The 14,556-nt window shown below is 34.9% G+C and overlaps 2 protein-coding genes across 4 annotated transcripts; both read left to right on the forward strand.

The window, feature by feature from the left end:
- Positions 1-1,799: 1,799 nt before the first annotated feature.
- On the forward strand, positions 1,800-10,983 carry LOC117933482 (uncharacterized protein At2g24330-like). 3 transcript variants are annotated; one of them, XM_034854863.1, is made up of 7 exons: positions 1,800-2,081; positions 2,217-2,342; positions 2,490-2,809; positions 4,483-4,627; positions 8,926-9,035; positions 9,897-10,320; positions 10,410-10,983. In XM_034854863.1, the coding sequence occupies exons 3-7, from the start codon at positions 2,546-2,548 to the stop codon at positions 10,526-10,528; spliced, it is 1,062 nt and encodes a 353-aa protein (XP_034710754.1). In that variant the 5' UTR covers positions 1,800-2,081; positions 2,217-2,342; positions 2,490-2,545; the 3' UTR covers positions 10,529-10,983. The 3 variants fall into 3 exon arrangements, with proteins under 3 accessions (XP_034710754.1, XP_034710759.1, XP_034710767.1); XM_034854868.1 differs by having other exon boundaries at positions 2,233-2,342; XM_034854876.1 differs by lacking the exon at positions 2,217-2,342.
- Positions 10,984-12,878: 1,895 nt separating this feature from the next.
- Positions 12,879-13,910, forward strand: LOC117906171 (cytosolic sulfotransferase 15-like). Its single transcript, XM_034819135.1, has one exon. It carries the CDS (start codon positions 12,879-12,881, stop codon positions 13,908-13,910), a length of 1,032 nt encoding a protein of 343 aa, XP_034675026.1.
- The last annotated feature ends 646 nt before the right edge of the window (positions 13,911-14,556 follow it).

Consider the following 14,556-nt stretch of genomic DNA (forward strand, 5'->3'; position numbering starts at 1 on the left):
GCGAGAGAGTTCATGGAGTTAGTAGTCTTCATGGCTAGAAAATGAGCTAACTTAGTAAGACGGTCCATAATTACCCGAACTCCATTTTTCTTGCTTCTAGTTCTTGGCAACCCTATCACAAAGTCCATAGTGATATGATCCCACTTCCACTTATGTATAGGTAAAGGTTGCAACAACCATGCAGACTTATAGTGTTTAGTTTTCACTTGTTGACAGATGGCTACATACTGAGCAATGTCTCTTTTCATCGCACTCCACCAAAATTGTCTCTTTAAGTCTTGATACATTTTGGTACTCCCTAGGTGGATGGTATACTTTGCCCTATGAGCATCTATTAGAAGTTCATTCCTCAACTCTACATCCCTTGGCACACACAATCTCCCTTTAAATCTCACACTCCCATCTACATATTCTTTTGGTATCCATTGACTTCCCAATCAATTGCCATGTTTGCCCTAATTGATTAGTAGAGACCCATTTTTAGGGGTTTTGAGGTGTGCTACGTCTTATTACCGTACCTTCTAGATAGGTAACCTAACCCTCAAACCCGACTCGATTTTTGTAGACATGTCTTTTTCAAATAAGGAATTACACAATGTTTTCTTTCTTATTTTGTTTTCTCTTTAAAATAAAACAAAAATAAGTGGTGACTCCAAATCTTTTCTAAAAATCAAATTTTCACCATTAAAAAGTAATATAACAAAATCTTAGTAATATAAATAAAAATATAATAAAAAATATGCATTAAAATAAAAATAAAATATATGAATTAAAATAAAAATATAACAAAAAAAAATGCTTGTTGAAATCATTTCTAAAAAAAAATGATTTTCATATTGCATTATTTTTGAAAATATTTCAAAATTTGTATGATTGCACAATACTAGATTTAGGAGTAATTAAGCTACATAATGTCATATTTTAGACAAATGATATAGGAAAATGTTTAGGTATAGTTTGAAACTGATGTTCAAAATAACCTCTTTCTCTCTTATACTCTATATTTTGATTTTGTTTGAAACCCTAATTTTAGTGTAAATTTAGAAACCACGTTTTGAAATTATTAAAGAAAAAAGAGGAGGGCTTGTTTGGACAATAGTTTAAAAATTCTATATCATCCAAAATTCTTAGATTTTATCATATACTTTGAACAACCCATATGCAAACTTTGATATCAAATAGAATTAATATCTTAGGGTCTATTTAGGAATGTCCTTGAAAACAACTCTCAAAAAATAAATTCTAATGGTGTTTTCTATAAATAGTTTTTTTTGTGATGTTTTTGAAAGTAAAAATGTATTTGAAAACTATTTTTTATATTTCTAAATATCTCTTACAAATAACATTTATATGTAAATTTTATTTCAATAATTCTCCATATTTGCATAATTACTTTTTAAAATAACATAAGTTAATAAATAATTTTTTTCTAAAAAAAGGGAATTATCAAAGAATTTTAGGCTATATTTTAAAAATAATTTTTAAAAACAATTTTTAAGAACAGTAATCAATTTTTTATTTTTAAATATATTTTAAAAATAATTTTTATTTATAAGATTTTATTTTTAATGCTTTATTTTGAACGTAACAAATGAAAATAACTAAAAAAATATTTAAAATCTTATTTTTTGTTTTTAGAAATAGAAAAATATTCTAAATTTCAATTTTCTCTTTTTTTTTTTATTAAAAAAAAATAGTTGACCAACAAAAACTTAGATTTTATACTTTTAAAAGCATAAAATTATTTTTATTTTTAAAAATAGTTGTGGAGGCTGTCGGTTTCTTCCCTTATTGGAAAGGAACATGGAGCTAAACCCAATGGCTACGCTAGCCTCTAGCCAAACAATGTCGACGATTGAGCTCTGAAACTTCAGCAAAACCCATCGTCATACGGTGCTGGTAGGCCCTCTCATTTCCGATTGAAGTGACAACCCCATTAAGAAGGTTCTGGAAACTGTTGAGGGCACTTCCTTAAGATGGACACCTAAGTCCATGACATTAGAGAAACGGGAAAGTACTAATTTATTTTAATTTTACATCCCAGAAAGATAGGCAACAGCTGTTCGATACAGTGACCAGAGGTAGGATTAAACTTCTCCTTCTCTTTTGGCTTCTTCTGCAGATTCTATCTGTAGATCTGGGTTTTTTTTTTCTTTTTCTCTCTCTTTCTTTTCAATCACATCCCGCTCCTTTCCCTCTGCTTTACCGGTTTACAGTTTGTTTCCTGAAAAGGTGGTGGTATTAGGATTCTGATGGGAATAAATTGGGAGAAAATGGATGGTTAATGTGTTTTTGGCAAAAGGGTGACTGCCGACGGGTGGATTTCGCTTCTTGGCAAAGGGGTAATTGGCACTTGTCGGAGAATCATCGTCATTTTGCAGCATCTGTGTTGATTTCACGTGTTTTTTTCTCGTTTATGACCGATTATTGCTTTAAATTGATGTTTGATTTATAGGGTTTAAGGTTTCTTCACTACATGGGTTTTGTAGGTTGACACACCTCTAAGATTCTTCTGCTGATTTTGACTCACCGTGAAGGAAAATAAATGGCTGAAGAATCTGATAAAGACCAGGGAAATGGGCAGAGTTCATCGGCTGCCGAGAAGGACACAGGAGTCCAAAAGAAGAAGCGGAGAGGAATCATATCTCGCATTTGGAATGGCCTATTTAGAAGACATGGTGATGATTTTGAGAAAAGGCTGCAACACATTTCCAAGGAAGAAGCTTCTGTTCTAGCTAGGATGAAGAGGAGATCTCAAAGTTCGAGGACAATGACAAGGAATCTCATAGTACTGTCAGTGATTTTGGAGGTAAATTTGCTGTTTTCTTTGTGTCCATGAAATATTGCTCAAAACTATATTAGTGAAATTGTGCCAAATGTTAATGGTTCAGCTGTATCACTATGTTGTTGTACTTCATTTTTCTGTCTCTTTTTTTTTTTTTTGTTATGAATTGGGCATGATTCATACTCCTTCTATATATCCTGTTATTTTCCTGATCATGGATGCTTGTGGAGAGGGTGGATGAAGGTGAAAGAATCGAAGTAATAGACATTTAGCTAGATTGATTAGTTTGTGAGTCATTGAGCATCAATGGTGTGATCAGATGGTATGTTTATTTCGGTGTGATTTGAAGAGCTTTTTTTTGGGGCATCATAACTACTAACAACTTGCTAAATCTGAGTGTTCGTTTTATTAGAACTTTGACATTTTCCGTAAGCTTAATGGGCAAAGAGGTGTCCTGCTTGTATTTTGCCCTTTCTCTTGGTGTTGATCTATGTCGTGTTTGAAGACAATCAACCTGGTCTGTTGCAAATCCTACTTCCATTTATTGTTTAAGCAGTCTTTTCCCAATAATCATTTTGTGAAATGATTTCAAAGTTCATGTGTCTTCAAAAGTGAGGGCCTCTCTGATGCAGGATCTGTTTAATAATCTCCAGCATATCACTCAAAGATGAGGATTAGGTTTTGCTATGAACAAGGTTAAGGGTGATCCGAAATTTGATAAAAGAGGATTTAGCAGTAAAATAGGGTTTAAAGAGTTGTTTTGATGGTTTAGCATGTGACTGAAACAACAAAACATGGTATAATGGTATGCCTTCAAATAAAAACCAAGGAAGCCCTAAGGGAAGAAACACCTATGAATGATATTAATAAGCGTAAATAGATAGATTAGCGGTTATGGGTTCCTGCCAGGCTTAAAGTTACATATTGTTAATTGGTTGTTCTTCAACTCCAAAATGAGAAAAAAAAAAAGGGAAAGAAAGTTTGTCCATAACCATCGCCCCAACTAATGGTAGCTGTCAATTAAGACACTATTATAAATCCTTAGTCACTACATATTTGTGATAAAGCAATTTAATGACCTTCCAGTCGGCCAAACACTTTTTCCAAAAAATCTTCCTTATGGAGCCCACATACCTACTGTCACATTTCCAAAGAAAAATAATATACAAATAATATTGATCAGTGTAGAAGGCATAAGATAACTATTGTCATGTATGTGTTCTTTGCAATAATAATGGGAAAACTTGCAGTTATGTTCTTTCTGCACTTCCCAAGAAATACTTTGATGTGGCACAAACTTCTTATGTGGTTGGGTTGAACACTAATGCCCATTTAGACATACCTCACTTGTGTTTTAACTGGTATGAAAGAGAAGCAACTTGAAAGTTCCCAGTGGTGTGAAAGCTGTGACTTTTTTGTGAATTAAAGAGCCCCTGCTTGCATTGTTAATTAAATGTTTATTTCATTAAGCAATGATGCCATTTGCAGACGTATTGTTTTATGCAGCATATATAGTGACCGAAATATGGGAATAAAATGAGAAGTCTTCTTTGACTAGTAGCTGATCCTTTATAGAAGTGTAAAAGGGAAAAGTCTGTTAATTGAGCATTAAATCTATGAATACACAATTCTTTCTAACTTGATGTAGGCTACTTCTGAAGTTTCTGGCATTCTCTTGAGTTAACTTCAATTTTCAGGTTATTGCAGTGGGTTATGCTATCATGACAACAAGATCCGTAGATCTGAACTGGAAGATGAGGGCTTTTCGTGTTCTGCCAATGTTTCTGTTGCCTGGTTTGTCTTCTGCTGCATATTCAGTGATTGTAAGCCTCACAAGAATGTGTAAGTATCTCAAGATTTACTACTATGATTTCTAACATAATTTCTCTTTCCATTCTCATGTCTATTTAAATGTTCAAGTTGTCCTTTGATATTGGTTTTTGATGTGTGGACTAATGATTCATTTTTAGTGGTTAAGCTTACTTTGACCTAAGCTCACGCCAAATCAAATCTTAGCTGCAGCTCCATTCCTCTAGTCAGGAGAGCCCTTTCTACTGGAACTCAAAACCACTTGCTCCTTTAAACCCCTGGTTCCACAGCTTTCTAGCCGAAGGCACCCAATCCAAAAGGTTAAAACCACCTGGAACAATCACAAAGCATTTCTTCCCATCCTTCAAGAACACCAAGAATAGAAGATATCTTCCTGTAACATTTCCCCTCATTTCCAACTTAATATACCTCCAACAAACCTAAAGTTCATTGAAGACCATCTTATCCTTCTTCCAACAGCTACAGCTTTTCAAGCTGCTCAGCATCCAGATTAACCCCCTGAGGAGCCAAGCCTTATCCACCTAGAATACCCTCTACCTCCTCTGACATTTGCTTCAATCTACCCTTGACAGCATTAATGTCAATTTGAAATAGATCAGATACACAACTAACTGCATTTTCCTCTGCTTGTTCTGTTTGCTCAACTTATAGTCCTGAATAATCCAGAAAAAAATTGGTGCACATTTACCTATATGCACAAAGCAAGCGTTAAATCTTGATTGTCTTTGTGGTAACTTGTATAAATATCGTCATTGTTTCTAAGTCAACTATGGGTCAATTATCAGGGTACCTTAGAATATGGAGGAGATAACTACTATGGGTTGGATGAAATAAAAGCTTTGGCAAACATATTTTGCTTATTGCCTACCACAAGGTATTCTATTAGAAGCTCCTTCACCTAAAGCAAGGATTCAAACCCTTAGGAAAGCAACATGGATTAAATTCATTTTTATAGGTTGTATGATGCCTGGAAAGAAAGCAAGCTTCTTAACATTAAGTAGGGAACGAATCTGTAAGAGAGCGCATGAATGGAGTTCTAAATCATTGGTTCTGTGGTGCCTGCTCAAGGAGTAAGAATTATGAGCAAGGTGGGTGCAAGGTAGGTTGATTCTAGTTGGGGATGTCCCAAATATGAAGGAGCTTGCTGAGGTTTTAGGCTGCAAGGTGGGTGTTCTCCCAAACACCTATTTAGGTCTCCCTTTGGGAGCCCCTTACAAGTCCTCTACAGTTTGGGAAGGGGTGAAAGAGCGTTTCAAAAAAGGTTTGCTTTGTGGAAGAGATAGTATCTCTCAAAAGGTGGAAGACAAACATTGATAAAGAAAACCTTATCCAACTTAACCATTTACTGCATGTCCCTTTTAGTTATCCTCAAGAGGGTAATTGTTAGACTAAAAAAGATTTAAAGAGACTTCCTTTAGGGAAGGGGGGCTTTGGTCAATAAGCCACATTTAGTGAATTGGTTTGTTGTTTGCTTGGAAAAATAGAAAGGGGGACTTGGGCTTTAGAAACCTTTCCATCTTTAACAAGGTTTTGGGAAAATGGTCTTAGAAATTTGTAAGTGAGAAATCCCCTTTGGAAATGGGTTATTGTGGGTAAGTATGGGCGAGAAGAAGTGGGGTGATGTGCTAAAGAAGTGAGAGAGAGGTACGAAGTGGGGTTATGGAAGGCAATCAGAAATGGTTGAGAGGCTTTCAAAGATAAAAACAAGCTTTAAGGTTGGTTTTGGGAATGGGGTGAAGTTCTGGAAGGACAGGTGGTGTGAGGACATGACTTTGAGGGATTCTGTTTTGGATCTTTACTTTATAGCCTCTTCAAAAGATGCTTGGGTGATTGATGCCTGGGACGATGGTAGCTGGGGTCTGAGGTTTATTAGTCAACTACATGATTGGGAGTTGGAGGAGGTAGATGTCTTTTTTGGGAGATTGTATGATCACTCCATTTGTTTGGGTAATGATGATATTATGGTGTGGTTGGAGAGAAAGAACGATAACTTTTCACTTAAGGCTTTTTAGTCCTCCCTGGCAAGTAAGAGAGCAGAGCCGTTCCCTTATGGTACAATTTGGAATTCCTAGATTCTTGTAAGAGTTAGTTTCTTTGCTTGGGAAATAACTTGGGTTAGGATTTTGACTCAAGATTAACTCAGCAGGGATTGGAGGATTCCTAATAGATGCTATATGTGCAAAGTAGAAGAAGAAGTGAGTGATCATATTCCCCTTCATTTAATGAAAGCACAAATGTTGTCACAATTGATTTTTGCTCTTTTTGATGTATAGTGAGTGATGCACTCTCTTTTGTTGGCAAAAAAGGAAAAAAGATTTGGAAGGTTGTTTTGTTATACCTGTTTTGGACCATTTGGAGGGAGGGAAACAAGAGAACCTTTTAACAATTATGAAAGCTTGGACCAAACAATTAAGAGTTTTTTTTTTTTTTTTTTTTGTATCTTTTATGGGATTAGGTTAGAATGTACAGTGGGGATGGTTCTTTGTTGTTGTTAGACTTTGTGGATTAATTAGACTCTTCGTAGTGCGTGGTTACTGGTTTTTGTGTATTCACTCTGTTTGGGCCTTTGGTTGCTTTGTATATGTCATGTGTACCTTTTTTCTATTAATACAATATTTGTTTACCTATCAAAAAATAAAAAAATAAATAAAAAAAAGGGAATTATGAGCAAGCTACAACTACATATGTGATATGCTTGCATTACTAATGGTAGAATTAGGTCTCCATACCTTTCAACATTGGCCTATCATGCTTATCTCTTGGCTCTAAAAATTGGGGAGGGCATTAGACAGGGAGTTGATGAAAAGGGCACCCTTTTGAAGATTGTAGATGGAAACTTGCCAGTGGGATGTTGGAATAAAGATTATAGACATGGTCTCCAAGTCTGTCTAATTTATTGACCATCTTGATTGCTCTATAATGGCATAAATTAGTTTTCTAAAGTCGCATACATCACGGATCCTACTCTGTGCTGCTTTCATGCATGTTCGTATTTCTAAAAATGAACATAAACAAAGCCACATGTGTAGTCATCTTTATTGGTTTGAGAGTCTCCCTTTGTATTTGTGCCACATAGTTGAAAAATCAGTGCAAGTTTGGTTCCATTTTCCTTGAACTCTTTTCCTTCTTCAAAAAGAGAGAGAAAAAAAAAAAAAAGCAATGTAAGGTAAACATCCAAAAAAGAACGTGGTTGATTAACTATTTTCAGAAAATTGCTTTTTGAATAACATATTTAAAAGAATGACATCTTCAGAGTACAGTGAATTGATGTTTTCTATAGTTTTTTAGAACACTTGAAAATACAATGGTACAATGCTAAGTTCGGAATCATTTAAGTGAATATGAATGATGTTTATAACATTGTAGTTGATTTCATAGATTGGTTGGGTCTTTGTTGAGGGAAGGGGTATTTTTTTGTGTACCCACTTTTCTGATTTTTGCTTGGTGCTCCTTTGTATATGACCCATGTACTCTCGCTTTTTGTGTTGATTCATACACTCTCTTATTTATCAGAGAAAAAGAAGCTCTCTTTGATTTTAACTTTTCTAGATTAGCTGGTGGTCTAACAGCCACCCTTTAATTTACTTCCATTAAATTAATTTGAATTTCTTTCAGAGTTGTAATTTCGAGTTGTAACTAAACTCAGCTTAATGTTCTCCTTCTTATGAATTCTTCTCCAATATGTTTTGAGTTACCATAAAGAATTTTCACATTATCAATGGAAAAGGACTGTATATACTCTTTGATATCAGTTCAGATTGTACTTTACTCAAATTGTTTATCAGACAATTTCTCTCAGACTGTCCAATTTTCTTTTTTGGCTAATCAAATCTTCTCACATTATATATAAAGTTGGATTATGTACGAGTAATATCAACTGAAATACAAAAATTTGGATTTCTTATGTCTTTCTGAAAAATGTTCTTAAGTCTACCTTCTGACCAACATTCTAAAGGTTGTTTTGTGTTATTGTTTTTGAACTTGTTTGAAAACTGTATTAAGAAAAATGGAACCAAGCATTCCTTGAATTTTTTAGTTTTGAGTTATCTCATGGCTCATCATTACACATAATCAAGTTGCAAATTCTTGGTACTTTTCTGTGAATTATTCTTGCAGTGAAACTTATGCAAAATCTGCAAATAAGGAAGAATTTGGTTTCCCATTACATGGATTATAATAAGGGGTGCTATTTATGTAACTGGATGTACTGTTTTAGAGTTTGATATGTCAAACTGTTGACAATCTACTATGTGTGCTCTGGTCATATTTGGCGTATCATGGAACTGAAATTTTATCACATGATTGTACAGGTGACCGCAGGGATCAGAAAACTTTAGAGCGCCTTCGAACCGAAAGACGAGCAAAAATTGATGAACTCAAAGAGAGGACAAATTATTATACCACACAACAGCTCATTCAGGTGATGATTAGCCAAATCCTCATTGCATTTGCTCCATCATCACCATAAATCTCTTTTTGGGATCCTTTAGTTTTATGTTTTAGAAGGCTGGGAGATTTTCTTTTGTTATTAAAAAGGAAGAATTTTAAAGGTTTTATGAGTTGAAATGGGTGCGATCAGACTTGATACTTCCCACTTTTATTTAACTTTGTTGATGTGTTTTAAATAAGAAAATTCACTGAAATTTTTGAATGAGGCTCAAGGTTAAAATCATTTTCCCACTTGTTTTTTTACAGAAGAATGGTAAATAAGTTGTGAGTGAGAAAATTGTAGAAATATTTGTTATGAGATATAACTAAATGCTTCAATTTTTCAGAATAATTGTTTTATGAAAAGTTCAATTGGATTTTAAACGTGATTCAGTCATCACAAAGAAAAATGAAAGGAGGCCTAAATAGTGGAACTGCTTTCTGTTAGTTGTGAAGAATCTATTAAAAAAATAATTGCAGGCCAGTGTCCTTGTACTTGATACTCTACCAAGTAAATTGCTTATACAAGATAGAGCTAGGAAGGAAAACTTGAGATGCCAAGGTAAACCAAACCGGGTGAAATGTTGAAGTCCCCCTTTTTTTTTACCATGAAGAAATGAATGGCTTTTTGAAGTTTCTGTCTGTGCATATATTAAACTTTTGCAGACTTCATGTCTCAGGCTTTGTGCTTGAGACATTTTCTTTTGAGGAGAGTCTTGTGCTTGTTTCTTTAGACCTTTTTTCAGAGCCCTGCCCTGCTTGTAACATGCACATGCGTTTCCATGAGGGCCTCTGGGTTAATGATGTTATGTACCTGGAACTACATGTACTGATCTTCAGCCCTTTAATGCAGAGATATGACACTGATCCAGCAGCAAAGGCTGCTGCTGCAACTGTCCTGGCATCAAAGTTGGGTGCAGAGTCAGGCTTAAAAGTGTTTGTCGGTGATGAATCTCAGCTTGATGTTGCAACAGCGAAGAGCAATGATGTAGAACTAACACAATCTAGTGGGCTGCGAAATAGAAAACAGTTGCAAACCAGATCCGGTAATGCAGCTAATCCCACAATGCATCCCTCTGAGGGGGAAATGCCCCATCAAGCAGGGGTCGAGGGTCCTGGAACTTCTGGGCATGATCAGTTGGTTGTGGAGCATTACCCTCATCAAGGGGTGGCCCGATATGATGGGGGATGGATTGCTCGAATTGCAGCATTGCTTGTGGGTGAGGATCCAACACAGTCATATGCGCTTATATGCGGGAACTGCCATATGCACAATGGTAAGTGGAGTAGTATTCACATCCTTAACCCACCTGGACTTCCAACTCTTAGTTTTGTCATATCTTCAGGGGTCTTTGGTTTGGTGCAGGCCTTGCCCGGAAGGAGGATTTCGCCTACATAACCTACTATTGTCCACACTGCAATGCCCTGAATCAGTCACTGCAACAGGAAGAGCATGCTTCTGGCTCCAAGTCCCAGGGGCGGTGAATCTGTCACAGCAACTGGAAGAGCATGCTTCTGCCTCCAAGTCCCCAGGGGCAGTGAATCGGTCACAGCAACTGGAAGAGCATGCTACTGGCTCCAAGTCCCCAGGGGCGGGCAGTGCTGATGCAGTCAACAATGCTACCGGTGCTGTGACTGATAGCGGGAGGACAAGCAGCAGCCCAGTAAGAGCTGCATCAGAGATTGAGCAAGTAACTGAGAAGGCAGATTAGAGTGGAGTGACAGAGTTTGCTTGGTTATTTTTATCATTCTGTGCCATATTCAGTGCTGGAAGTGTGATGAGCTTGTTCTTTTGCCTCTTCTGTAACACAGATTGTTTGAGATTCCTTACTACAAAAATGCTTTGTAGGTTTGACAATTACACATATACATCAATGCCATATTTTGTAATACCCGGGGTTTTCAGTTACATGTCAAATTTTTATGGAGTTTTTGCAGAATTTCTTGAGAATTTTGGTCATAAATTACACGTGTTGGTATACAATTGGAGAAGAATGGTTTGAACTTTTTTATCATCTTGAATGTAGATTTGGAAGACAGGAGTGAGGGATGAGAATGAGAATAAAAAATCTATTCCATTTTTCATGAATTTTGATTCCTCTTTTGTCTCTATTTTAATTTCTATTTTCACTTTTAAAATTAGGGTTAAGAATAACTGAAAATAAGATTAATTATTAAAATATATGTAGTGGATTAAAGGGGAATGTGACCAATAATTCAAATTGGATTAAAGAATCCATTGGGACCAATAAGTAATAAAGTATTGGGGTTGATGAATAAAAAAGGGATGCATAATGGGTAATAAGGTGGTTTAGGGCATTCGAAAACTGTTTTTGAGAACAACTTTATTTTTTTCAAAATAAAAAAAAATGATTGACAATCAAAAACTATTTTTTAAGAACATAAAATATGGTATTTTCATAAAATATTTTTTAGTTGTTTTATGTTATTTTCACTTACTTTTTAAGGGTTGTTTTAAAAATTAATTATGTAAAAATGTAGAATAATTAAAAATGAAATACTAGACATAAAAATATTTCTAAAACATATTTAAAAATATTAAAAATGGGTTAAAAATATTTTAGGTTTCCAAACAAATTTTTGTTTTACAAAATATCATAAATTTTTTTTTTAAAAAAAACTATTCTAAAAAACCGTTTAAAAAAATAATTACCAAACAAACCCTTAGTCCTTGAAAGTGGATAATAGAAGGTATGAGATTAGGGTTGTAAATAGCCTTGAATTCATCATTTGGCTTGAGATTAATTCATTTTTAGTTTCAAGTGTTAAAAATATTAGAAACGCTTTATAAAATCACTCTCAAATGCACTCTTAGTTTAAAAAATGTTTTTGAAAAAAAATTAGGTGTTTAGTAAATTAATGTTTTTGAAAAAAATTAGGTGTTTGGTAAATTTTTAAAAATACTTCTAAAAATCTGAAAAGTTATTCATAGTATTAACAAAAATCATTTTTTGGAAAAATACTTTATAAACTATTATTTTGAAAACATTTCAAATAAAAATACTATCAAATGCACTTTAAAAATCGTGGGAAAAATTAGTTTTAGACCTTCAAACGCCTATGACCAACATTAGAAAGATCAATAACCATTAGTTAGTGTTAAAATGCATTAGACATTCAAACAGTTGCAAAAATATTTTTAATGCTTTTATTTATTTTTTATACTACTTCGCAAAAAATATGCGAAATTTATCTTAAAAAATAACTTATTTTTTAAACATTTAAAAAACGAGAATTTGAACCTCAAACATTAACATAATATTATGAGTTATTTGATTAAAATGGTCATTTAAAACCTAATTTTAAAATTTTAACCATGTATTTTTTTTTCTTTTGATTTTGACAAAAAAATATTTTTTATTTTATTTTCTAGTAAAAATAATTATTTCTTTTAAAATATATATATATATATAAATACTTAAAATACTCAAGGATAGATATATAAAAAAATATATTACTCTTCCAATAAAAACATGAGCCGGGTTAAATTACAAATATGGGATTATTTAATTCCTTTAATCAATTAATTCTAAAATTAAGTATAGGATTTGAATTGATTGACAGCACCCAACCCACTAAAATTATATCATCCACCATGGAATCGAGAAAGCTGCAAACACTTTCTCCTTCTCACTCTTCAATGTTATTTAATTAATCAAGGGGCTGACAAGATTCGATTTTATCAATGGTTTAATTCCATAAAATTACTTTATCATCTATGTTCATACGATCACATGATAAATTTTGTTACTTTACCAATTCTTGGCTCTACCCTATATTTGGTTTGGGTGCCATTTGCTCTACCCATATTGTCATGGAAGTCGAGGCAGAAAGCAGCGTCAGTTCTGTATTTGGAGGAGATGATCTTGAAGAGCTTAGCAGTGAGTGCCGAGAACTTTTCCAAACCCTGCCTAGAGAGAGAAACTGGGATGGCACCTATATTTATCAATATCAAGGCTTTTGGTTCCGTGCCAGGACCCTTCAGAGCATCATCTCCTTCCAAAGGCACTTCCAAGCAGAAGACAGTGATGTGTTGGTAATCAGTCCTCAAAAAACAGGCACCACATGGCTCAAGGCCCTCACCTTTGCCATTATAAACCGAAACCAGAGCGCCTTCTCGCAGAGCCCATTGCTCACTAGCAACCCTCACGATCTTGTACGTTTCTTGGAGTTTGATCTTTATTTCATGAAAACAGAGGGTCCTAATCTCCAATACCTTCCTCGCCCAAGATTGTTAGCAACCCATACGCCATGTTCAATGCTGCCGTCATCCATTAAAGATTCAGAGTGTCGAATTGTCTATATATGTCGAAATCCACTGGACAGGTTCGTCTCAATCTGGCATTTCGTGAACACCATTCCAACTCAGCCTCTCAATCCAACCTCCCTAGACCATGGGTTGGAGATGTTTTGCCTGGGTGTAGAGTCATTTGGACCCTACTGGGACCATGTGCTGGAGTACTGGAAGATGAGCAGGGAGAGGCCAGACAAGGTGCTGTTTCTGAAATATGAAGATCTCAAGGAGGATATCAGTACCCACATCAAAAGGTTAGCGCACTTCTTGGGCTTTCCTTTTTCTGAGGAGGAAGAGAGAGTGGGGATTATAGAGGAAATATCAAGGTTGTGTAGTCTTCAAAGTCTTAAAAATTTGAAGGTGAACAAGACTGGAAAACGCCCCTGCGGATTTAAAAACTCGGCGCACTTTAGGAAAGGCGAAGTGGGAGATTGGGTGAGTTATGTGACACCTGCCATGGCAGAACGGATTAAGATTCTCATGGAAGAAAAACTGAGAGGCTCTGGGTTATCCTTTAAAATGTCTTATGATTTCATAGGGGAGGGCGGTTGATGCCACTACTGTTCTGCAAACTGATGGCAAAGTTTACATCCATCTTTCCATCTACTACTATCATTTTGAGCATGTTTCCATTATTCACCCTTGTTTTAGACTTGAATGCAATGGTTGTAACCTTCAGTATTCATTTTCTTGTGAGTAATTAAGAACCATGCTATATCTTGGTTTACTTTTTGGGGGAGTTTCAAGACTAAGGAAGCGAAAACATTAATGATTTCTAGTTAGTATTAATCATTTAGACAATACAATAATGATCCATTTGTATGTGTGGAGTTTTGAACCACTCATCTCTCTCTTGTTAATCAAACCACGCCCATACACCAACAGAAAGCTAAAGAAAAATACTAGATCTTTGACTGCTCCATAGTCACTGCTTCTTTGGAGCAGTGACTTCCTTTTTGAATGAAGCTCTTTGTCTAGAAAGTTGATTTTGTAGATGACAGAGTCTTGAGATGCAGTTACATCAGATGTACCTGTTAACTTGATTTAATGTTATTATTATTATTATTTTCATTTTTTGTCATATTTAGGGATGACAATAAGATGAGTTTTTTCGGGTACCCACTCCATCCTATCCCTAATGGGACGAGTTTCAATTTTAACCAAACGGGTTTGAGATGAGTTTGATAATTTTTTTAAA

Source organism: Vitis riparia, chromosome 2, assembly GCF_004353265.1.
Source record: "Vitis riparia cultivar Riparia Gloire de Montpellier isolate 1030 chromosome 2, EGFV_Vit.rip_1.0, whole genome shotgun sequence".
NCBI lineage: Eukaryota > Viridiplantae > Streptophyta > Magnoliopsida > Vitales > Vitaceae > Vitis > Vitis riparia.